Below are 24774 nucleotides of genomic sequence, written 5' to 3'. Positions count from 1 at the left end.
AATGTGTATTGTCTTATTTTAATATATATTATTTATATAGTCCCCCCCCCCCAAATGGTTCTTTCAATGTGGAGATCAAATTAAGTGTTTTCTTTCTGGAAAGTGTTTGCAATGTCAGTTCATTAAAGTGGTTTCTGTCAAACACCCACATAGGTTTAGTAATATGTCTATCCATGTTATCAGAGAGAATATACAGTCCTAAGTCAGATATTCCAATAGCAATAGTGCGCACAGGCATCACTGTTCACAGCCATTATGCCATTTTCACTCACTGCTCTGTATAAAACAAAAGGATCTATATTAAACAGCATGGGAAAGATTCTCTCTCTTTTCCTTTTGTCCTTTTTTAGTTTTGTGTTTAGGAGCTATAAACCTAAAGGAACTTTGATTACATGACATCAGGGTGAAAAAGGTTGTGGTACCCTTCTGGTGAGCAGCACATGTAAACCCAGGCATTTTAAAAATGTCATTTCGAATTCATATACCATGCTGAATCACCAGTATAAGTATTTATTTATTTTTAATAATAATTACACTATCTTGAAGCTACATTCATATATAAATCTTTAACGATCCTAGGATTTACAGGTGGTGTGTTATCAAAGATACATTTGAAACAAAAACAAACAGTTTATATATAAAATGAAGAAGAATTAAATTCTTTAAAAACAAAAACTGATCAAATCTTCCCTGTTTTCAGTCTGGCAGCGTAAATCCTTCTTGGCACACAGGTGTATTATCTGAACTTCGTACAGATGGTAGAATCCAGTGCATAGTGGCAGATGGCTGTAATTTTGGATTCAATGCCCGTAATCCTTTGGAAGCCCTGGAGCAAACCTATCTTTTGACCCCCCCCCCATTTGTCCACTAACTAATCTAAAGGTATTTCGTTAAAAAGTACTACTCAAAGACGGTAACGCTCAGTGACAGATTGGATTATCATTACATATAAAAGACATAATTGAACATCAATAGTAACAAGGAAGATAGAAAAAAAAATGAACCGGATATGCAATAATGTTCAATATCTATAGTAGAAATAAGGCAATTTACTTATGTTATAAATGAGCATGATTGAAAAGGATCATCTGTTCAGCGACACAGACAATGCTTGTGGTAGGAGGTTCCAACAGGAAGGCTGGAGATTGTAGGCATTGTGAAAGGCGCCACTGTGGGCAAAAGACTCAGACCTCTGGCACAGAGTGGTCCATCGCAGACCTAAGCAGGCCACTCGACATCCTGCAAGAGAGAACAGCAGCATTTAGTACTGGGCTCATGCGTTAAAAGGACACTGCTTAACACCAGGAACATATCTTAAGTTTGGGTTTTTTTAGGGTTTTTTTTTTGTTTGTTTTTTTGTTTTTTTTAAGTGAATCTCTGCAATTGTGCTGGTAATGTATGAACCTTGGCAAAGGATTTAGTCTGCACAGTGAAACTCTCCCCTTGGCATGAACTCTCATGTCATATGTGATGAATATGGTTCCGTATTGTATTGATGGTAAGCAAAATTTATAGTCCTGTGGACCAAGTGTGAAAGAGCAGGAGGCTCCCCCACACCCTGTAGAAAGTCCACGGTTAGAGCTGCAGCTTCACTCGCCCAAGCACAGACTGAAGTGTGTCAAGTTAAAGCTCCTCTACGTTCACAAACTCTGTGCCATTTGTAAGACTGAAAAGGTGTTTTTCACGAGCTCCAAACAAACTTAACTTGGCTTTCTCAATTTCTTTAGTACATGCAGGTTATGAAGAGACACTGAATAAACATTTGCAAAGCTCAAGCTCTATGCCCAGCCTAACTAGTTTACAAGGAATAAATGACATAATGAAACTGAGAAGAGTGCTTTTCTTTAATCTGCACAGGATCCCTTATGTGCAGTTTTGGTGCCCTCAAAAACAATATCCCATGATTCTAGTTTCAGCAGTCACATTTTGCCTTATGTATGTAATTGGGCATCACACCGTCAATACATCCGGAAAATCAAGTCAAATGGCCATGGGTACCTTGGGTGTTATTACCTCTTAATCATGTGTTCATAGATGACCTTTGGCATGATGGTGATGGTCATGGCAGAGGGAGATGTGGTCAGGATGTCTTTAATCTGAGGATCCTATGGAAGCACATAATATGAGCAATTAAAACCCGCACTGACACGACAGGCATCCTGGTGCATTACAAAGTGAAGTACATTTAAAGTGTATTTGATGTCCTTCTGTATTACATCACACAACCAGTTCCATCCCTTTAATGTAGCTCGCATTTCAGTGCAAAACGACTCCAGACTTTCAGGCAACATGCCAGTCACTCTCTCTGCCTCTCACCTTGAGTCCAATGACATTTTGGCCATTGATCTCGCAGATGTAGTGTTCGGTGAGCAGGCCATTGCGGGCAGCAGAGCCATCCTTCACCAGGGAAGTGATGCGGCCAGACTTAAAGATGAAGCCCACGTGACCAGAGCTGTCCTTGTGCATGGTCACTGTGCGCTGGAAGGGCCTTTGAGCAAGGCAGCATTAACAAGGTCAGTCACTCACAAACAACTAGTCCACATGGTTCTCCACCTCAGCACCAAACATGAGAAGTACAGTGAAATGGTACAGTCTACAGTGATGCATCAGTTAAATACTACTGACTTCTTCCTTCCAAGCAGCGCTGTGACACCATTCAAGTTTTTACTATACTTTCACAGAGGTTCAGTGGGGATGTGCACTGCTGACAGGCTGCTCGTACAGATGTCCACAGGGAGGCGCCAGAGCTAGTTGTTCAGTGGCCTGAGCATAACAGCATTACTCATCTTGCTCGATTTTTGCAACCCTTTCTAGACCATTACAATTTACAAACTCACTCTTAAATGAAAACAATATCTGAGTCAATATTATTCCCATTCATTGAGTTAGTTTAAACTACAAGATCCACATATTTAATTTTACACCTGGGCATTAAACAATGGCTTCCCAAACCAAGATTAATTAAACTTATGGGGAATTTCCACAGTGATTCAGCACAGACATTACAATTTAGTCAAAGAATAGGACTAATGCATGCACAGTGGTCCTACCCATTAACGTGTTTATCGATGTGGTTAAATTAGTATTTCACTGCTGAACACAAATATCAGGACATCACGTTCCCACCATCTTTGCGATGTCTGAGTGAAACCCAGTGACACCCAGACACTCACTGCTCTGCAAGTATGAATAAACTGAGCCCATCTGTATCATGGCCCTGCTGTGGTCTGTGTTGTGCTCTCCCCAACAGCTCTGAGTGCCGTGCCTGACTGAAGAAGCATGGCACACCTGTCGCGGACAATGAGCTCGATGCGCTGCTCAGCTGCCACTTTCAGGGCCTTGTGGGCCTTGTCTGTGCTCCAGCCGGCACAGTTCTGCCCGTTGATCTGCAGGATCTGGTCTCCGAAGCGCAGGCCGGCCAGCGCCGCTGGGGAATTCGCCTGCACCAGCTGAATGAACACACCCTGGAGGAGGCAGGGAGGGAGAGAAAGAGGTGGGAGACACTGGCTTAACACGAGAACCTCTGTACTGCATTTCCAGGTCAGGTGCATGCTGTGCATGCCAGGAAAGATGCACCCGTGGTCGACCTTACTCACGTTGTCAATGTCTCGCAGCCGGAGGCCGACCTTGCTGTCCTGGTCCTTGCACAGGATGACTTCGCGGAGGCCCGGTCGGATCTCAGCCCTGCGGATGCCAGTGTCGGTGCCGGTCACTGGACGCACCATGCCGCCCACTCCTGAGAGCACCGCCACCTGCTGCTGCGAGGCAGAAGGAGAGCAGGGGACAGCGTGAGATCCGCTAGCGATAGAGTCCCAGCAGTGTCACAGCAGTCAGCTACAGTCTCCTCTCCCTCTCTGGATGAGGAGGAATGACCTTGTTTCTCTCTCCCCACATCATTCAGTGCTAGTCTAGGCAAACGCGGACATCTGTCAGGTCCGGTCTCTTCCAAGCGTGTTCAAGTGTCCTGTTAGACTGCCCAAATAACAATGCTATGGTGGCTGGTTTCACAAGCCTTACAGGTTGCATGTGTTAGCCCTCATTCACTATTGTGTGATAGGAGGGAACCCAGTTAGTAGAATCTGCAATGAATACACTGAGAGAATACTGAGGAGTAGTAGTGGTAGTAACAACCACAACAACAACGATCACCAACAACTGACCTCCCGGCAATATCCTCCGCCAACACTAGGCAGGTAAGCTACATGACTGTACAAATATGGCTAAGAGAACTGTGGGAGCTCAGTCAGTGCAGATGGATAAGGCCAGAGCCACTGGAAATGCAGGTTTCAAAACCCACACTAATGTGATCTCGGGCTCCACACAAACACATGCGCACACACGTGCTCGCACACACCCCCACAAAACAGCCACCCACCCATGTTCACTACCCTTTCACACACTAGTTATATGACTGAGTCCTGTGCCCTCAGCTTCCTAGACTGCAGGACTGCAAAGAATTATGTGTTGCGTACACAGCCTCTGAGTCACTCTACTTTTAAAAAAAATTTATTTATTTATTTATTAAAAAATAATAATAAAAAAAAAAAAACTCCTCCACACACTCACGTACAGTAAACTTTCTCTACCTCCCTTACATTCTTGCAGAATTAGGTAGTTGGCTGCTATATTTAAGTAGAATAGCAAAACAGAAGAGTGCACTGAAGAAATAAAGTCCACATGGAGTCAGTGCTCTAGGGAGCAATTGCAGGAGTGTTTTATTTAAACACCAACATTCCTCCAGCAGCTGACTCTCCAGGAATGGGCATAAAGCAAATCTCACCCCTGACCCATGCACAGTTCAATACTTTAAAGCACAATCACAGGAATGGAAATAAGCCTGACCAACGGATGAACGTGATCACGTAGAACATGTGTGTTTATGTTAGCGCCCAACATCCCACCCACATAAACTTACATTATCTACTGCTGGGACAAGTGCCAGGTTCTTCTGCACCTCATCACTGTTAAGACTGAGGCCCATGTACTCTCCCAGCCCCTCCAGGTTTGGGTACAGACCTGAGGGAGAGCGAGAGAGAGAGAACGAGAGAGAGAATGAAAGTAGCACTGCTGCAGAGATATGTTTAATACCTTACTTGTGAACACAGCATGGGACCAATACTAAAAAACTGCATGTACAACAGAAACTAAAATGAAAATTCATGTCATGCATCAATCTTTCTGCTTGAATTTGTCTTATGACACCATCCATCATGAGGTCCTTGTCAACATAAGCTAAATTGATGTGAATTTTCCAGATCACTGAATTTTAGTAACCATAACCCCAGTTGTCTCGAAGGCTATTAATGTTTACATACAGTAATGACTTCCTGGATTTATCCATAGCAACAGGAGCCAGGTTTTATCATCATGTGTTCCTCTAGCCCCACCTGCAACACCTCTGCCTCACTCTGAGAATAAGCGCAAGGCAACACTCAGCCACTAAAGGTCTGCTGACCTGTAAACCGGATGCGCTAAAGTGCACATACACGCACACCCAAGTCCACGCCTATAACTAGAGTAAGCATCCAAATGTCTTAAAAGCACTGCATTACACAAATGACTAATACCTCATCAATGCAAATCAATACAAGCAACATCATATCCTCCAGACTGGTTAAGCTGATAGATCCTTATGGCTATGGCTCAGCCTTTACAGGTGTTTAGGGCTGTTTTTAGCAACAACTTAGCTGACATTTCTCCATTAGTGACCTACTACTTTAAACCATTTCCCTTCCCCAGACAGGCTTTGCCCGTCTCCTTCAATGCAATGCAGACATGCTGGTGTATTTGGGAACCTTTGTGACAAGGCCACTCATATCTACCTCTCACTGGGACAAAATGCTGCATCATTCCATGGGTCACATGACTTCAAATGTACGCACACACACACTTTCCTCTAAACAAGACCACAAAGAACAATACTCTTCACCTCTTCACAGTACATTTCCACTCAATGGAACTGTACCCCAAACATGTGCTTTGTTATTCAACCTAAATTATAGCCTGAAACTCAGCTTTGTGGTCCCATTAGTCCTACATAATAACAGAAACCCAAGAGCCTGTGGGAGATCTCAGACAGGACCTGGCCAACATTAAGAGCACTGAAAGAATCATTAACATTTTGGTATAGTAGTGCACTTTTAGTCGAAAGGCTGAAAAATTGATGGGTGGAGAGGAGAGGGAAAGAGTGATTTAATACAGGAAATGAGAGTGAGTAAGTAAACTCAAAGCAACAGCGAGAAGGAGAGAAAAGGAGCAGCAGACAGAGGGGAAATGGTGTCATCATGGTTGAGCTGCAGCCCAGCTACGATCTCCGCCTTCTTTCCTTCTTGCCTGCCAGCCGGCCAGAGCCCACCACCACCATTCTAAAACGCTCTGCCCCCTCTCGGCCGTACACAGTGCCCACAGTACGGTCTCCATGACTACATCGAGCTACTTCAGCTGAGTGTAAACAAAAGCCCCACAGCTCCTGATGGCAACCAAGAGAGAGCAAGAGAAGAGTGAAACCAATTTGTTCTGAACCCATCTTAGCCTTTACACTTTCTCCTGAGTGGATTCCTGCTCACGGGACACAAGTGTGATCTGGCATACTTGTATTTTTATGTAGCAGAGAATTTTTAAAAAATAATTTAAAAAAAAAAAACTTTTTTTTTTAAATTGTGGTGAGACGAAGAATAAAAGAGCTGAAAACAGAATACTGCAGTCCTTGAGACTCAGGGGTTCCTCAGGCCCCCAAGGAATTGCTTAATCTGTTATTGTACAACCCCAGTGCCGTCTTGTCAAAAGCCTTTCATCTCAGCCCCTCACACGGCCCACACAGAATGAAATCAAGCACAAGAGAAGGAGAAGGAGAGAGGGGCCTGGGGGAGGATTTATGGAGAGGGAGGAAGGCAGAAATGCAGTCGCCGGGAATCCTGGGAGCTGCAGTGGGACTCACTTGAGCTTGGCATGCCTTGCGTGACAGGAGGGGAGGCAGCTTCAGTTATGGCTGGGGCCGAGGAGGTGGATTGGGCAAACTGGGCCTGTGCCTGCCAGAAACAAAAGGGGGGAGACACATTCAATCAAATACACAACAGCCCGCACAAACAAAGCATCTTAAAACAGACTACAGCTGATCTCAGCAGAGTTGAGCAACTGAGCAGAGTTCCTACTTTGCTTGCATATCTATGTCCAAATCTAAGTAAAAGCATATTGGAGGGGTTAAAACTATTTTTCCAATATTATCTAGATATGCGACACTAGTCATAAGAGCACACGATCTTACCCTCATGACCTTGTCCACCTTCAGGTCCTCCAGTGAAGGATAGAGAGACATCCTGCAAACAAGGGGGAAGACGTGTGCCAAAACGAAGTAAAATGTTAACATTACATAACTGGACATTTCAAAATCCATGACAAAATAGCCAAATACACTGGCAAACACTTTAGCCTTTACTTTCATTTCACATCACACCTGATAAAGGACATGAACAGGCTGCTTGTTTAAGCAGTGAAAAACCCCTACTGAAAACAAAGGTCCTGTTGATAAAGGTGTGACGTGGAATGTGTATTTTAGGTGGGTCTGCCTCTCAAACTCAGCCAGGGAAGTAGATTTTATTTCCATTTCTGATCCAGTACACTTGATCCTTCTAATCGGGTTCTTTAGAAGCATATGAACATTACCCCCCAAGGAAAGTCCTCTAACTGACTAAGTGCAGGGAAACCCATAAGGATCCACTAGAGAGAGAAATGCCAGCATGCTGTCTGGCTACCATGGAGATACAAACCACCCATCATACTTACAGAACAAACAGTCCAACATTTCCTGTTTTGACTTTCACACAAGCGCAAGCACACTGACGCGCTTGCACACAAGTATGTGCGATGTTTCCAAGACACATCAAGCAGCCGTCAGGTTATGCAACATCCCACCTGTGAGCCCATCTGTGTTCCAGAGGAATTAAACGGCAACTCTACCCACCAAGTTTGGGCGCTAATGGAATTTTAGCAAAACGATTAGCGGTTGCAGGGTTATCATTCTTCTCTCACGTCATCTTAAACATTAGCGCAATTGTTTACCCTGTGGGCAAATCAATTTCAAAATGGTCTGCTTTTTAATAATATCATACAGAATTACCATACCCATTACTGACCAGCTACTTTTTCATACTCAATTCAGGCAGAACTGTTTAAATGGAACAGTGAAGATTACAAAAATATCTAAAATTAATTTCATTATAACTATTATAAAATTAATCTTCATAACAAAAAGTTATTATCATCTCTCGTTGATGTTTCACATCAGCTAAACACCAGAATCGTATAAGACACGCTGGGAATGCCCGGAAGCTCTGACTGCAGGCCGACACTACAGGGCAAATGCTTCACCTGCTTGGCTAGTGTGCAGAACCCTGGCAGCCATTATCTAATATGCCAGGAATCAAGTCAGAATAATGCAATAATGAGCACCTAGCAAGTCTTTTCATTCCTATAATGGCACAAACCATTAGTCAGACTACCAAGGCAGAAATCACTCATTGTTTAAGAAATGCAAGTTACAAGTTGTAATTAGCATGTTGTTTTAGATGAACCTTTGAAAGGAATTACTCTCCAAATCCATGGAATTACATGCCAGTGCTTTGAAAAACGGGCAATTTTTTATTTTCGTTTTACAGCATGCTACATATTAGCTAGCTATGGCTATAAGCTAATCACTTTTGTCAAATGTAGTTAAAGTTAAAAAAATGATGGAAAATTATGTATAGTGCATTCTATCTACAACAGTATTAGCAGTACTCATCTACTGACAGGTGTACACTGCATAGTGCTCCTATTCGAATGCAAGAGTTAGTACACAAGTATGGGTTTAAAATGTTCAAAATAAAATGGAAGTGTCTCCATCCACGTTCATCCCTGGCTCTTTTGCAGTGGAAAGCTCACTCAGTGGCACTTGATAAAACTGCACAGTAAACTAGGTGCAGTCCACTTTTAGGCTGGTCGCTAGCCTGTTTGATTAAAGTGCAGCACAGGGATTTAAGGCCCATCGGTAAATTAACAATCTCTATACCTTATTTTACCACTTAAATACAGCTCTGAAAATATTGCAAAGTTACTGACATCAACACCAGGAAACACCAGCACAGTTAATAGGTGACCGTGCTAGGCTAGACCTGTGTGTTAACAGTACAATATTTTAGTCATGATTAGAAACAAACAGTTTTTATTTCCATAAAAACAAGTATAAATTATCTTTTATTGTCTTTTATATTTTTGTAAACACTTTGGTTAGTGAGTGAGAATACTGTGTTACTGTTTGTTGTTGCAGCAAAACACTGAAACGCCTAAGACTCTCAGCACAACATAGTTGTGAATACTGAAATACTGTAAGCTTAACCACACTATAAGAACAGGTCTCTACGAACAATGAAAGTCCTTTCAATTAAAGAGAGATCCATTTCTCCTTATATGACTGCAATTTCTGTCTTAATGTAGATACAACAGGAAAGAAATCACCCTAAATCCATCTGGGGAGAAGTAAAAGAAAACAGAAGGTTCTAGAGCAAAGAAAGAAGAAAAAAAACAAAAAGAGTGTAACTGTGGCATTAGTCATTCTACCACATGACTGAGGAGCAGGCTACATTTCAGGAATGGCATTAGGAGACTATCTCACTGAAACTCACCAGAGAGACTGGTTTAATTTAGACTTAATACAAGCCAACAAGTCAACACCAGAACCAGGTTAAATAAAAGCATACAAACTTTCCTAAATGTCCAATTAGTAGCATCTTATAGTACAGTATCACAACCAAATATAAATCCAGGAGTTAGCGCCGCAAAATTCTATTTAGCAACACGTCTAGCAACATTCCTTTCTATTCACTGCAGAGAATATTTCTAAATAGTTAGGCCTAGCTGGATTAACCATTCATACTCCATTAAATATTCCAGAGATGAAAAACAAAGATAAGCATGACGTGATCTTCATGACGTGAATGAATTTAACATTAGCAACAACAGCTCACAAGATAGTATCACGTTGTCCTCCTGAAAATCACCAAGAACTGCCCTAATATAACCATGCATTCAAGAAAACAGGTCACAAGTTGGAAACAGAAGGCAAAAAGCAAGCAGGACCTGAAAATGGCTGTATTACAGAGAATTCTAAGCATCTACTAATGTCTATGGATCGCATACATGAGATGTTCTGCACTTTAAACCCCATGGTAAATGTTATTTTAAAACCAATGTGCTGAGAACAGAGAGACGTAACGATCAAAACCAAACAGGCCTACTTATAAACCGCAATATGGGTTTGAATGCTACATACTCTTTCAAGCTATTAAACTCCCTCTACAGAGAGAATGGGGGAAAAAAATAAAGAAAACTCTCCCACACACTCTCATGAATAAACTCCTACAAATCCGCATAAGTAGAAAAACTTTCCTCCCACATCATAATCTTATCCACAAAACATACTGTCAAATGTCCTCTAAAATGCCATTTGAATTTTGACAGCAAATAATTACACCAGATCATGATTGGGTTTATAAGTACCAGTGTCGGGTCTTCTGTACTGGCTTATATTGTTTGTCAAGCACGTTGTCTTTTCCACTTTATATCAGTGATGGTATTTAGTGATTTGAGCCCAGATCCACAGATTCTACAAAAGTAAACATTATGTAAAGGTATGGTAAAAGATGTGTATAAACACCTAGAACACTGCTACTCAGCAACATACCTGAAACAATAAGCTGGTAAAGCTAAGTATAAATGACTTCCACGTGAATCTTCAAGCTAAACACAGAGGAGAGAATTCAAGATTCCAGAAACTGTTCATCATAGTTTAAGAGAGGGCACACTCCTCTTTTCAAGAAATTTCCACCCTGATGGTGTTACTGCTGACCTGGCATATTTGTAAACAAACAGATAGCAGGAGGAGTGGGATATATGACAAGTTTTTCAGGCCTACTTCCATATTTCTTAAACATCTGCTTCAATGTCTTTTGCATTCAAACAACAGTTCATATTTAAATTAGGTTTTGCTAAATCTGTGCCAGTAGAGATATAAAATGAACATGTACTCACATACAAAAAATATTAGGTTGCTCAGTCCATAGCAACACATAGCTACCAATCCAAGAGTACTGATGTAAAGTTAACAGCATTTTCTGTGGCCGCGAGTGTTCACACAAACAGACAAACATTATGTACACACTTGTGGGATAATGAGTCAGCTACCTTCTGTTCAACGCGGCTTTTACCATTTAAAATGGAAACCTTCAATTTATTTAATGAAAATGAACACTCAAAATACTGTGTATTCCACTGAAAATGTGCAACCACTACTATTCAAAACAATCAAGTGCATTCTACTGAGTTGAATAGAGAGGATCTTCACAAACACTGAACCATCACTCTCCCAAGCCTTTCACTGATGTATATAACTATTGTCTAGTGTTCCCGATATACTTCACAAATAAACCACTCAGATAAATTGTAATTGTCAATATGCCAAGTTTCCACAAATTGTCTCATGAGTACTTAGAGGACAAAGGAAATTTTACAACAGTTAGTGTTTGTGTTATGCAAGACCAGTGCTTAAGAACTCAAAATAAGGCTTAGTGCATTAGTTGTCAAGCTATATGAAGCAAGTGAGCTTTGTACAGACTATAGCAAGCAGATATGTTTTTATGATTTGACACCAAAGAAATACCAAATAAATCTACTAAGGCAATTTCAACAAGGATGACAAATGGCTCTCCTGTAGCAACAGAAGGAAGGAGGCCAGAAAATATAGTTGCACAGTGCCGTAAGGGCGACAGGAGAGTAACCTTTTCTTGCAACATAAATTTGTGTGAGTCAAACTTATAACAATCGTCTCTGAATGAGACAAGTCTGTCACAGAGCAGATGCTGAGAGTCACCTGACCAGATTACGTCGTTCAGGGAAAGCCCCTTCATACTATCGGCTGAAAAAATCTTTTAGCTATGCAATCCCATAACTGGGACTTGTTCTTATACTTCTCAACAACTGACAAGATTTGTACACCTTTTTTAACCGTCATCTTTTACGAAGCTTGTATTATTACTTTGCCTTCTTAGTATTTTTCTGGCTTAAATCAGTAATTATCTGACCAAAAAAATTTTAAAAATAAATAAATAAATAAATAATAAAAAAAACAACTTACTGAGAACTACCACAAAGAACTGCTGTGGAGTAATGATTCAAATTTATGTCAGTTACGGAAAAACATGCTATTCCACCAGGTGCTTATTCGAAGTACTGGGAGAGTTTCTTTCAGACACTCAACTACACACACACACACACACACACACACACACACACACACACACACACACACACACACACACACAATAACTAGCTATCTTAACCCTACATAAATGTACGCAAGTTAGCATAAACCTAGAAGTCTAGTTATATACCAAAACGTCTCTCGCTAGCTAGCTAATACACACACACACACACACACACAAACACATTCGCGAGTCACCGATGGTTAGTAACTGGCTAGCTAATGTCATCGTCATGCATATAAGGTTAACAAAGTAATCCTACTTTGTAGCATCACAACCATCAACATAGCTAGTTAGTTAGCTGGTTATGCTATACGTTAGCATTCAAGCAACGATTTTCTTAAAGAGTTCCACCAGTTTCGTTGTCATTGTTTACAGCTAGCTGCCGTTAGATATCGTAACTAGCTAGCCACCTAGCCAACATTAATGTGATTAACTAGTTTAACATTAGCTATCTAGCTAGCTAACAAAAGAAAGCAATACTCCATTTAGTTAGCTAGCTGTTAGTTAAATTATTGAGGGAGGAAAAAAAATCACTAGGTAACCGCTAGTTAGCTAGATAAATACACAATAAGTACACTGTCGACACATTTGTTTTTGTTTTTCGTTAACTAGCCAACCAGCTAGTCCAGATGTTGTTGGTTAATTAGTTAACTTTTTGTAACCTAGGTAACTAGTTAGTTAGCTGGGTTGCTAGCTAAATATGGTTAGTTTCAGTTCCGTTAACACTAATGACCGTTTAGCTAGCGTTATAGTTAGCTCGTCGTAGATGTTAGCTAGTTGGCTATCTGTCTATATAAAAATCATAATGCAGAGTAAAACACTGATCTTATTTAAGTTAAACGTCAATGAAACAAACTACTATACCTTTGTAAATATTGAAATTCGCCTCAGATATAACTGGGAGAAATGTAGATGTAGGTTAATGAAAACGTAAACACGCAAAGCGCAGTAGACAAAGCCTGTTTCACTTTTTCCTGTTCTGTGGATTAGACGACAACCTTTATAGACTTCCAGCAATGGAAGTCTATCGCAAACTTCCTGCTCTGTTATATGACGTAATTGTTGACCGCCCACATACCATCAGATGGGAAGCGTAAATAAATCGGTTACTCGCAATCTGTTTATAAATGTGTGTTTCTGAACATTTTTACTTTTACTGATAACAACCGATATATAATGCCATGTTTAAAACATTTTGAATAAACCATCTTAAAACAACTGAAAGTTCATGTTATGGTGACAGTTAAACTGCACTAGTGTATCTTGGACAAACTGATCTCATATTCCCCAGTAGTTTATATTGACTCAGGACACTAAATTGTACTAGGGTTTAGTTACTATTCTGGCAAATTTAGTAAGGAACCATCAAATGTAAAACATGTATCTTTTGACACTCATATATACACTGCATAAAATCTGCATAAATACCATATCCATCATGTATCTACTCTTGGTATCCATTTTATTTTTTCTAACAGTACAATTACATTTATAATTAATTTATAATTAATCCTCAAGCATCTGCCTTAGTCATTACTACTCATTTTCTGGCCCCAGGACTGCGGATCATATTTCGGATAGACAGCAGAATTTGCACTGACGTAGTGGCATGGCTGGTACAAGTTTATTTAGCCCAGCAGTCTTCATGTGGGGTTTTCACACATAATTGCAAGGTGGAAGAAGAATGAATAAATAAAGGATGAACAGAAACTGTCCATGGCGGCAGATGAGCAATAGACATCTACAGGGCGGTATCTCTCAAAGTAACGTGACTGTTTAAGCATGTCAGGTTTTAAACTATAATACAATATTTTGTGCTTTTTCATTCATTCAGTACAAAAATTGCTATATTCAGCTTCAAGCTTTTGAATACAAAACTAATGAGAGGTGCGTACATTTAGATACACATGGATGGCATTTCTAAAAGAAAGACAACAAAAACTATATTCCTTAAAGCAGATAAAAAGCATTTTATTGCAATTGCAGTTTCACTTGTTCATTGGTTATGGCCTGTGTATCACAAATAAAACATTGCATTCAAGCACTATTAAAGCCACACTGATGCTTATACTTCAACAGTAGAAAAAAGCACCAACTCAAGTCATTGTTTTAAAAGATTTACTTTTATATCATAACTTACTTTTTTATTCACCATATAAAACCTTACTGCCTCTATCATTTCAAACAACAAAACAGTGCATGCCTAGGCAGTATAATAATAATAATAATAATAAATAGCTCATAAATAATTTACAGTGTAATTGTGCCTATGATATATAGACTCTAAAAAACTACTTGCCATCTAAAAAATATATAGTAATGCAAGTAGTTTAAAGATTCGGTATCAATTAAGTTGTTTTGTACCACCAGCTCTCACAACTTTTAGCCTCACACCTCTAATAAAAGCATGGTTCCACTTTAAGGTGTGCACACAGTGCTCAGATTTGTACATGTTTTGAGCAAATTGGTGGTTTGCTAAAAATGTAGTTGATTTGATAAAAGGATAAGACAAACAATATGTTTATAAAGTTATTATAAATGCAATCGTGTCTGTGAATTATGTTGCTGTCATGCCAATGTGTCTCACTGCAAAAAGTCCTAAAATTAAAACAAACTATAGAATGCAGGATATAACTATTTCAAATTGTTCAACACTAACCAACTGCATCAGCCTGAAGAAAGGTATAACGAGATCACCTCACAAACAAGCACATTGTTTCAAGAGTATCTTTCAAAGTATACAGCATTTCTTCAGTCCATATAATTTCAGCGATGAGCAGGACATTTTTATCCAAACATCAAACGTCTGTAATTGGTTATTAAACATGTAAGTGATTAAATACTATTATGACTATGTCATAAACTAGAGTGAAATCTGATAATCAAGCCTAGATATGAAAAGAAAGTGTTTGTTTATATTTAGATATAAACAAACATAAGTTCTTATGTACTTTAATATTCAGAAAGAGACATGTGCTTTCCATGTGTTCAGTCACACAAATATTTTGGCCAAGCACATTACAAATGTTCATGAGGGTGTAATTACTAAATTATGATATATGAACAAAATTAATAACAATTTTGACAATTCTTACTAATACTTCCTACTCTTGATGTTATGCTTGAACATGCACAGCTTATAAAAATAACACACAATTTAGTATTTGCTATTATTATGGACACATTTAGTGTGTTCTACAGTAGTTCTCAGTCCCAGGCCTGATGAACCCCTGTGCCATGCAGTCTTCACATTCTGCATTAATTCAGAAAAGTCATTAAAATTGCCTAACAACCTGAATCAAATATGCTAAAGTAATAGCATGGTAAAAAAAAAAAAAAAAAAAAAAAAATTAAAAAAAAAAAGTTTTTAATTAAGTTAAGAACATTCTCCACTTACCCCAAATCTAATCAACTAAGACAGGTTTGGTGTCCAAAATTTAACTTCTTTAGTCTTGCGTTAGTGCTACAAGGTGAATGTAGTGAACAAGTAAAGGAAGTTTATGCCCACAAATTAGTATCTTACAAACTAAATACCAAAATCATCACACACCTGCATCATATCAAATTCAGTCTGTTAAATAATCTCAAATAGACTTGATTATGTGGTTTCTGACAGACTATAATATCTTAAAAATGGACAAAAGAAGTTTTATGTTGCACAACAAAAAATAGTAGCTAAAGCTGGAATTACCTCATTTGTTAATCAGTTGTTTGGTTTTATTCCATGCAAGCATTTGGCCACAGCAGGAGGTAAAATGTTTTTGCATTCTCTTTGTTTATAGTGGATGTTGCAAGTCTATGATTTATGTATTTTGCAAAAAAATATCTATGCTAAATATTTAGCATAAACGTTATTTACTTGGTAACTAAATTAGCCTCATAGCTCAAGTACAAAACTAAAGAAGCAAAATTAGCACACCAGTAGGTTGTCTACATTTGAAGTATATGGAAAATTGTGTAAGGGGATAGTCAAAATGTATTAAACATCGATCCAGATGATGCATATATCTGAGGATATGCAAGTATCACTGAGAACTACTATCTCAGAGCATATAAGGCTGAGGGCAGTACAAGTAGAGACAGAAGCAAAATCACAGATGTCTGCAGATAAAGAAGTAATGAAACAGGTGTAACATAAGACTCAAGAAAATGCTTCCTAAAATCAAATGTAGACTTCTTGCTTCTTGATGTGTAGACAACCTGAAAGAATGGACTGCAGATGTGAATTTAAGAATATAATTGAAGTTAAAACAAAAAACATCTCATTTCATATGTTTATACAAGCCATGTTAATTTGGAGTTGTAAGTTTTGATGCTTGAAATACCTACCAAATAATAAAGCATGCATAAGAACAAGCCGTCACTCCAGACTCAGAAGCTCCACATCAAAGATGAGCGTGGCATTTGGGGGGATGATCCCAGGGTGACCCTTATTACCATAGGCATAGTCTGGAGAGCAGGTCAGTTTTGCTCGTTGGCCAACACTCATCTACAGATCACACACACACACACACACACACACACACACACACATACACCTGGATATATTGCATATACTGGATATACATTGTATTTACAACAGTACTGGATATATCCTCCACTGCTGCACTCCCTTCATTGGCTCCCAGGAGCTGCACACATCAGATTTAAAACCTCGATGCTTGCCAAAAATGGACCAGCCCCTTCATACATGAGGTCAATGGTCAAAGCCCGATCCGTACCTCGAGTACTTCGAACCTCAAGTATGGCTCGGCTTGAAATACTGTGCTTCAGTGTTTGAACCACAGTCCCCCACAAGCAAAGCAGCACTGTTACCCAACACGTTATACCAAATACCCAAATGTGCTCACATTCATATTACACAAACTCTAGAAAACACACAAGTAAACAACAACACAGAGACATATAATGGATACATTGGAGAGAGAGATTATGTCTGAGGAAGCCTGTGATCGAGAGACAAATGGATTTTAAGATGATATTTAAATAAGGGGAGAGAACTGGACAGTCTGACTTGAGAGGCAAGAGAGCTCCAGTGACAATGGGCAAATCTAGAAAATTCTTGATCACCAAGATTGCAAAGGATAGATGAAAGAACAGTCAGTAAGGCAACTCTGGATGACCTGAGAGTTAGGATTATAGGGAGAAGGAAATTAGAAAGATAAGGGGGAATGAAGTTGTTAAGAGCTTTGTACATGAGAATTTTGAAATTGTTTATGAGGTGTTTTACAGGAACCCAGTGAAGAATTTTGAGGGTGGGAGTAAGGTAATAATATGAACGGGTATGAGTGAGAAGACATCTGGACCGTCTGAGGTTTTTGAAGAGAAGAAGAGCCAATACCAGCAAGAAAAGAGTTACAACAGTCTAATTGGCTAGATCCAAAAGCATGGATAAGAGATCCAACACAATTTTGAATCTAATTTTGGCAGTTGCACAGGTAGAAAAATGAAGTTTTTACAGCTGATCTCAAATGAAACAGTCAGACCAAGAATGACACCAGAATTTTGAACCAGATCAGAGGTGGACAACACTATATCATCAGTGAAAAGAGTTATGGAACCAGTTTTGTTGGAAGTTGACTGAGGACGACTTTAGTCTTGTCACTGTTTAACATTAAAAAGTTTCATCAAGTGTTCGATTTCTAATTAGCAGGATTATACTTGTCTGAGAGGTGGGCTTTTAATAGATTTACTCCTGAGATAAATCTGGCTGTCATCTGCATTAAAAGGAAAAATCAGTTTTAAATCACATATATCACTGGAAGTATGTAAATAACGAATTATATAGGACCTTGTGGGACCCTTTGAGTGAGAATAGAGATAGAAGAAGTGTGACCTGAGTTATTCTTAACATTAGATTACTTTGTTACAAAATGCTCTATAAAGTCCAATATGTTACAAATGACTTGCCTTTAAACTGAGAGGGAAGGTGCACTGGTAGCTTAACATACTAGTCTACTAGTGTGTTACTAGTCTTTAAAGATACACAATGTGAAGGTACTATAAAGAAATACACAAAATACAAAAATAATGGTAAACAGTAGAGAATTTCACGGAAGATCTACAGGAACGCATTCTGTTGCCAGTTACCTCTAACTGCAGCAACTAAATAATTGCTAACTAACCCACATATAAAAGCCTTCCTTGTATAAAACCACTGCTAGTTCTAAAAAGTAAAACTGATAACAAAAATGGACAAGTTAATTCTTCCTGGGCCAATTTCAGTTGGTCAAATTCTGATTGGGCCAATTTTGCTTTATTTAACTGGACTATAATAATGCTTAGCAGACTTACTTGCTTGGTTCTCAGATCAAAGCTATCTATACAGTGGATAATATAGCCATAGCTACTTCAAAGACCATGTAGTGAGTCACAAGTTTGAATTTGTTATGGTTAGGCATACCTAATGAATTACAGGTATAATAATAATAATAATAATAATAATAATAACAACAACAACAACAACAACAGAGAAGCTATAAAAACTATTGTAATGTCTGAAATGCTGGCTGAATTCAGCCCTTGAAACTAGTAGTAAAATAGTAACTGGACACCCATGCCCTACTGCATCAATGCTTTAAAACAGAGTGCACATAGTAGGTGCACTCCTTAATATCTCTAAGGAAATACTGTTTTCTTTAGAAATGGAAGGAAGATACAAACCTATCCCCTGATGTCAATTTACTGTACCAGGCTTCCACAAAGAACAGGCATCACTGAAAGTGCCCTGCATTTCTCTAGTGTTATTCCACTAGAGTGGGTGCTGCTCAGGCTTCAGTCTGCATACATAAAGAGCACTCTCACAGCATAAACCTACACACTGCATCTTAACGTTACATAAACGCTCCACTGACTCATTACTGACACCAGCTAGTCTAATAGGAGAACTACAATCATGAAATAATCATAAGCAAAAATCATACACAGCGTACTAAGATTACCATAAATGTTTTATATTTGTCCTGCAAAGAAAACAATTTCTGATGTATATTAAGCCAGTTAAACATGTACATGTGTTCCCTGGGGAGAATCAGTATGAAATATTCAGATAAACAGTTTGCAGATATGGAACAGATATTATTTTCAGACTGTTTGATTCTTCAGTGTTTAATGTAAAACTTGCTTTGAATTGAATTTGGTTAGTTGAGGAACACTACTGCATACCTGCACAACACCTTCCTCCCAGCCACGAATGACTTCCTGTTTACCAATCTTAAACTTAAACGGCTTGTCACGGTCACGGGAAGAGTCAAACTTCCGCCCATCTGTCAAAGAGCCTGGATATAGGAGAGGAAAAGTTGGGAAAAAAGAATATCAGTTCATGTCAAAACTAACACAATTAATTTATCATTTATGATAGTATAACCACAAAATTTTTTTTTTACTTGGTTACATTAGGGACTGGTATACATTATGAAAGTCTTAAATAAAACAAAAAGAAACAGTTGCTATATCTGTCCAAGACGAACCAATCTGTATCTATGTTTAGGAGCAATGATTCAACAACCACTGAACCACTAATTAATGTTAAATGTCCAAGAAAACACAATTAACTCATTCAAAAAGGCCTGTATTTTACACATAAATGCAACTTGATTAAGTCCTTACTGCAAGTAATATAATGAAATTCATTTCATAAATGTATATCTCTTAAATATATTTTCAAAGTGAGAGTAAAGCAAGAAAGTTTATTCTGTTAAATTGCTAATTAGACCAAATGGCACCTTGAACTATTCCGCAAAACCACAATCTATCCTGAACAACTGAGCAAACCGAAACAGATTGCCTGTGGATAAAAAGTAATATTTCTCTATTGCCTCTTACTTAGCTATAGTTTCAAGCCCTATAAGTAGGATTTAACCCCACTGAAGTGTTATCTGCTCTGAAGGATTTAACCCCTCTGAACTGGGATTTTTTTTTTTTTTTGAAGGCAAAAACTCTAATCTCTAAAATACAGAGAAATCAATGTTGCTTTTTACACTACTACTTAAATTATTAAAGTTATAGCATATTAGAAGTGTGGGCAGTAAAGAAAATGGAGCCCAGAGGAAGGGGCTACCAAGCGTTAGGCCTGCCTCCTGATTGACAGGTCCAGTCAGCAGTGAGTGAGGCGGCTGGCTGAGCCAGATGTGAAGGAAACAGCTTGGCGAGCTCAGCTGGTACCTGGCAAGGGAGAGAAGGTATGTCTCTGCCTACAACGGCGCCTGGGAGCCATACTCTGCACAGCTGCGCTGAGTGGTCACCCAGCATCATGGCTGGACGGCAGCTGTATGGCACTGGAGGGAAAGCACCACAGGTGCTTGTGGAACTGCTGCCGGAGCAGCATGAAGACCTAGCGCCAACAGCCCTCCAGCAGCGTCGCCAGTCAGGCGGCAGTTCCGCAAGAGGCAGAGGTTCCAGGTTCCAGTGTGAGCAGATAAGCGTGCTGGGTGCAGAGCTGAGGAGAATGGCTTTACAGGCATACCCAGTGTTTGAGAGGGCTACGCAGGAAGAGTTAGCACAGGAACACTTCCAATTCACTTGCTGAGATGGCATGCGCAGCTCGCCAAACCAAACCAGCTCTGCCCCCACCAGCTTCTGCTGCTTCTTTCTGCAGAGCAGAAAGTGAATGAGATGCCTGCTGTGGGCGTCATCGAACCATCAAACAGCCCCTGGGCAGCACCAGTGGTCCTGCCAAAGAAAAAGGATAACACCTGGTGCTACTGTATAGGCTATCAGCGGTTAAACTCTGCCACTAAGCCCAACTCATACCCACTTCCATGACACCTTGGATCAGTAGTGTAGTTCAGCTTGCTGGATCTACGTAGTGGATATTGGCCAGTGGCACTCAGTCCAAGCACCAAGGAGAAGATGGAATTCATGTTAAGCACTGGATTTTGCCAATTCAGAGTGGTGTGAATTGTAATACATAGTTTTGTAATACACCAGCCATGTTCAAGTGTCTGATGACCCTTTTTGGAATTCCTAGGGATCAGTGCACGTACTGATGTACTGGTCCATGCTCAAAGTACTAGTCTATGCCTTTGATGACACACTCACAATCGCAGCAGGTTTTCCAGGCTATTAAGCCAGAAAAACTCTGGCTGCATCCCAAGAAATGTGAAACCTCCTCCAGCAGTGCATGAACTTCCTGGGACATGTCATGATTGTGGCTGGAGTGGAAACAGACCCAGGAAAGCTGAAAAAGGAGCGTCGGTGAGCTGTGGAGATTCTTGGGCTTGGCTTCGTACTACCGACGTACCGCTACACTAGCGCACAGTGCAAGGGACTGCATTCCAGTAGGATGAAGAGGCCGAGTGTGCATTCGCCACTCTTTGTGCTTGGCTATGCGAGGCACCAGTGCTGATGTTTCCCAGAGCAGGTGACTAGTTCACTGTGGACAAGGACACCAGTGACAAAAGCATCTGCGCTGTCCTTTCACAGGTGCAGGACGGGGTTGAGACAGTCGTCACCAGATACAGTCAGTGCCCAAGCAATGCAGACCGTGGGACAATCACTGTAACGCTGTCTTGCTGCCTGTGACGTCCTACCAAAGAATGCCAGTACTGTGTGCACGTTGAAGAGAGAGCAGCGATGGCTGAGAGGAGTACCACCACTGCTGCTGACGTTCCCATTAACACCTGAATTGACACTATGAGCTGTGAAGAGTTCTGCAACACCAAGAATGAGGATGCAGAGCTCTACTTGGTGCATGGACTGCCCCAAGCATGATGAAAGTCAGGCTCTGCAGACGTGGCACTGCTCAGACCCATACTAAAGACACTTTTTGCTGGCTGGGACAGCCTCATAGTGCACAACAGACTGCTGTAGCATGTGTGGGAGGAACAAGTCCCTGGACAGCATGTACAGCAGCTGGTACCAGATTTTTGAGAAAAACTGTGTTAGGCATGGTGTATGGGTCGGCTGGCACGGTGCACTTCAGCGTAGGCAAGAGGCTGAAGTGGCTGCGACAGCAGTTCTACAAGCCAAATTGTCGCATGGACACAGAACTGTACATGCACTGCATCAAAGAAGGGAATGATGCAGCAGCCGCACACCCGGATTCAATCTGTCCACCTATGGAGAGTGACGTCATGGATGTACTGGGCCCCTTCCCTACTACCAATGCCAGAAACCACTATATCCTCATGGTCATGGATTATCTCACCAAGTGGACTAGGTAAACGTGGTCTTGGATCAGAGCATGCTAGGTAAGGATTTCTGCTGCCAGTTGGATCTCCACAGCAACCTCAGGTCTGCAACCAGCTGGGCAAGACAACCGGCTCCATAAGACAAGACTATGCATCCTCAGAGCCATGGCCTGGTGGAGCATTTCAACAATACACTCACTGCTTAGCTCCCATCGACACCATGCAACACCAGTGCAACTGGGACTGCCACCTGCCCCTGGTCCTACTAGCCAGGAGTTGACTGGGTTCTTTACAACCCTTCTGATGTTCAGTCGTCCGTGAGGATCATTGGCGGACAGCGTGCCCGGAGTGGGTCACCAAGGCAATGCCAGTGCATCAACTGCTGTGGGAAACATCCACTTGAACCAGGAACGCAAGGAAGGGACACTGCCCCAAGCTCTAGTCCCCATGAGAGAAATCCTGCACTGTTCAAGTTCAAGAGGTCTTATTGTCATTTCAGCTATTTTACAAGTACACAACAAAAACGAGACAATGTTTCTCCAGGACCATGGTGCAACATAAAAACAACAGTGCAACAGACAACATGCTACACAAGTGCAAACAGTCCAAACTGTGATGGCACACCTAAGTGAGGTGGCGTATTGGGTCCAGGCAGTGGTGACCGACCATTATATTCCATAAGGACTGACTTACCTGGACTCACTGGTCCAATGAAGGACAGTCTGTGGCTGGGCATGAGGTCAAACGGATAGTACGGTCACTTATACTGGCCAGAGTGGAAAACAGAGAATGCGGCTGCAGAGAAGCCGCAGTGAGAGCAGCCTGCGCTCCCGCAGCAAACACTCACGCCCTGCGCACTTCGAGGACTTCGTTCAGGCTGTTAGGCTCACCGGTATGGCAAGGGTGGAGAGGTTGAAAGGGTGTGTGGGACCATCAGCCACCAGACTGTTTGCGTGGGGCTGATGGGAGAGCTGAAAGGAGCGTGGCAAGGGCACCCAGGATGTCACTCACCTCTCCTCTTCTAATTTGGATATATAATGCTCCTTAAAAAGTTTAATTGTACGTATGCCTTGGTTTTCGTTAACCGGTTCTTTTATTTTAAATGTTGTTTCAGTGTGTCACCGACGTAGAGCTGTGCTGTGTTATCATCCACCCATTTTCTCTTTAGTCTTTTTTGTTGTTATTGTTTGCGCTATTTAATAAAACATCGTTTTTCTCTAAAAGGAACTTTCGTGATTTTTTATTTTTGCAGAAGCTACCGTTAATTAACCTCTTCAAATACGTCCAGCCCTAAAACAGGTAGATGGCTGTCAATTCTATTCCCCTAAATGCGATAAACTGTTATCTTACTCAAACTTGCTAAAACCCTTGTTTGTTGCTACAACTAATGTTATTATTTAGAACACATCAACATATCCGATGTGTCCGACGCCGCCAATTCTCTAGCAAAATCAAGGATATCGGATGAGCGCCTAAAACATTTCTGCCTTACCTGTTTCACTGTGAGCGCACGTCTGCAGGAGAACGTCCGCGCATGCGCTAACCATATCATAACAATCGCATGGGACAGAATTACACCCTCTAAACTTCTCGTATTCGTTGTATATCTTGATATGCCAAGAGCAGTAGTCTGTCCAAAATCCACTCTTTGCTAGGATGCGTTTATGAAATTTATAATTGATGCCAAAGTTACCCTAACAGTTCAACTACTGATTTAAACAGCAGACCATGCCAAATAATTCCGTTTGGGGTGCATACTGTCCATCACATCAAAAGCAATAAACAGACATGTGGTGGATAAATATTTCCACTGAAACTGGAGAATAAACAGTCAGTTTCAAACTCACCAACATAATGCACCACACAGGTCTGTCCTTTTTTGGGAAAAGTCCTTCCTGTTAAGAAGAGCGTGAGGAAAAAGAGAAAACCTCATAAAATATCCAAACAGCTATAATCAAATGAATGCAGAAACACGAGCGCAGCGTTTGAGCTATACACTTAATCTATTTACCATCGCCTGGGGTTATTGTCTCAATCTCGACTCCCATTTTAGGCTCCTGGATTCGCCTCCAAGTGACTCTCCTGCAAACTGTTTTTTCCACGGTTATGTTCAACTGTCTCAATGCAGCGAAGCAATTGTCAAATCACGTGATCCACACGTAGAGCTGCAGTCGGGTGCTTGTGAAAAGAACCGGAAACAGCGGAGGAGGTCCGATAACGGCCCACACCGACGCAGTTCAGAATAACAGGAACGCCGGGAACTGTTCGCAGATCCCAATGATTGCTTTTTTTCCCTGATAATTAGAATTAAGGATTTCTGCTTACGAATTAGAAAGCCCTGTCAATTC

At 40.6% G+C, this 24774-nt stretch overlaps 2 protein-coding genes across 4 annotated transcripts; both read right to left on the bottom strand.

The window, feature by feature from the left end:
- Nucleotides 1-489: 489 nt before the first annotated feature.
- Nucleotides 490-13322, bottom strand: sdcbp2 (syndecan binding protein (syntenin) 2). 2 transcript variants are annotated; one of them, XM_027006948.2, is made up of 9 exons: nucleotides 13161-13322; nucleotides 7265-7316; nucleotides 6938-7028; nucleotides 4916-5016; nucleotides 3597-3755; nucleotides 3289-3464; nucleotides 2317-2488; nucleotides 2014-2105; nucleotides 490-1239 (listed from the first exon to the last, which is right to left on the bottom strand). In XM_027006948.2, exons 2-9 carry the CDS (start codon nucleotides 7313-7315, stop codon nucleotides 1185-1187), a joined length of 897 nt encoding a protein of 298 aa, XP_026862749.2. In that variant the 5' UTR covers nucleotide 7316; nucleotides 13161-13322; the 3' UTR covers nucleotides 490-1184. The 2 variants fall into 2 exon arrangements, with proteins under 2 accessions (XP_026862749.2, XP_026862748.2); XM_027006947.2 differs by having other exon boundaries at nucleotides 3597-3758; nucleotides 13161-13321.
- A 920-nt stretch (nucleotides 13323-14242) lies between these two features.
- fkbp1ab (FKBP prolyl isomerase 1Ab) lies at nucleotides 14243-24555 on the bottom strand. 2 transcript variants are annotated; one of them, XM_027007025.2, is made up of 5 exons: nucleotides 24438-24555; nucleotides 24274-24321; nucleotides 19461-19573; nucleotides 16626-16785; nucleotides 14243-16509 (listed from the first exon to the last, which is right to left on the bottom strand). In XM_027007025.2, exons 1-4 carry the CDS (start codon nucleotides 24472-24474, stop codon nucleotides 16657-16659), a joined length of 327 nt encoding a protein of 108 aa, XP_026862826.1. In that variant the 5' UTR covers nucleotides 24475-24555; the 3' UTR covers nucleotides 14243-16509; nucleotides 16626-16656. The 2 variants fall into 2 exon arrangements, with proteins under 2 accessions (XP_026862826.1, XP_026862825.1); XM_027007024.2 differs by having other exon boundaries at nucleotides 14243-16496.
- Between the last annotated feature and the right edge of the window lie 219 nt (nucleotides 24556-24774).

Source organism: Electrophorus electricus, chromosome 24 (assembly GCF_013358815.1).
Source record: "Electrophorus electricus isolate fEleEle1 chromosome 24, fEleEle1.pri, whole genome shotgun sequence".
In the NCBI taxonomy this organism is placed as follows: domain Eukaryota; kingdom Metazoa; phylum Chordata; class Actinopteri; order Gymnotiformes; family Gymnotidae; genus Electrophorus; species Electrophorus electricus.
Note: the sequence above shows the minus strand (reverse complement) of the source record. Positions and strands in the feature narration are given on the sequence as shown.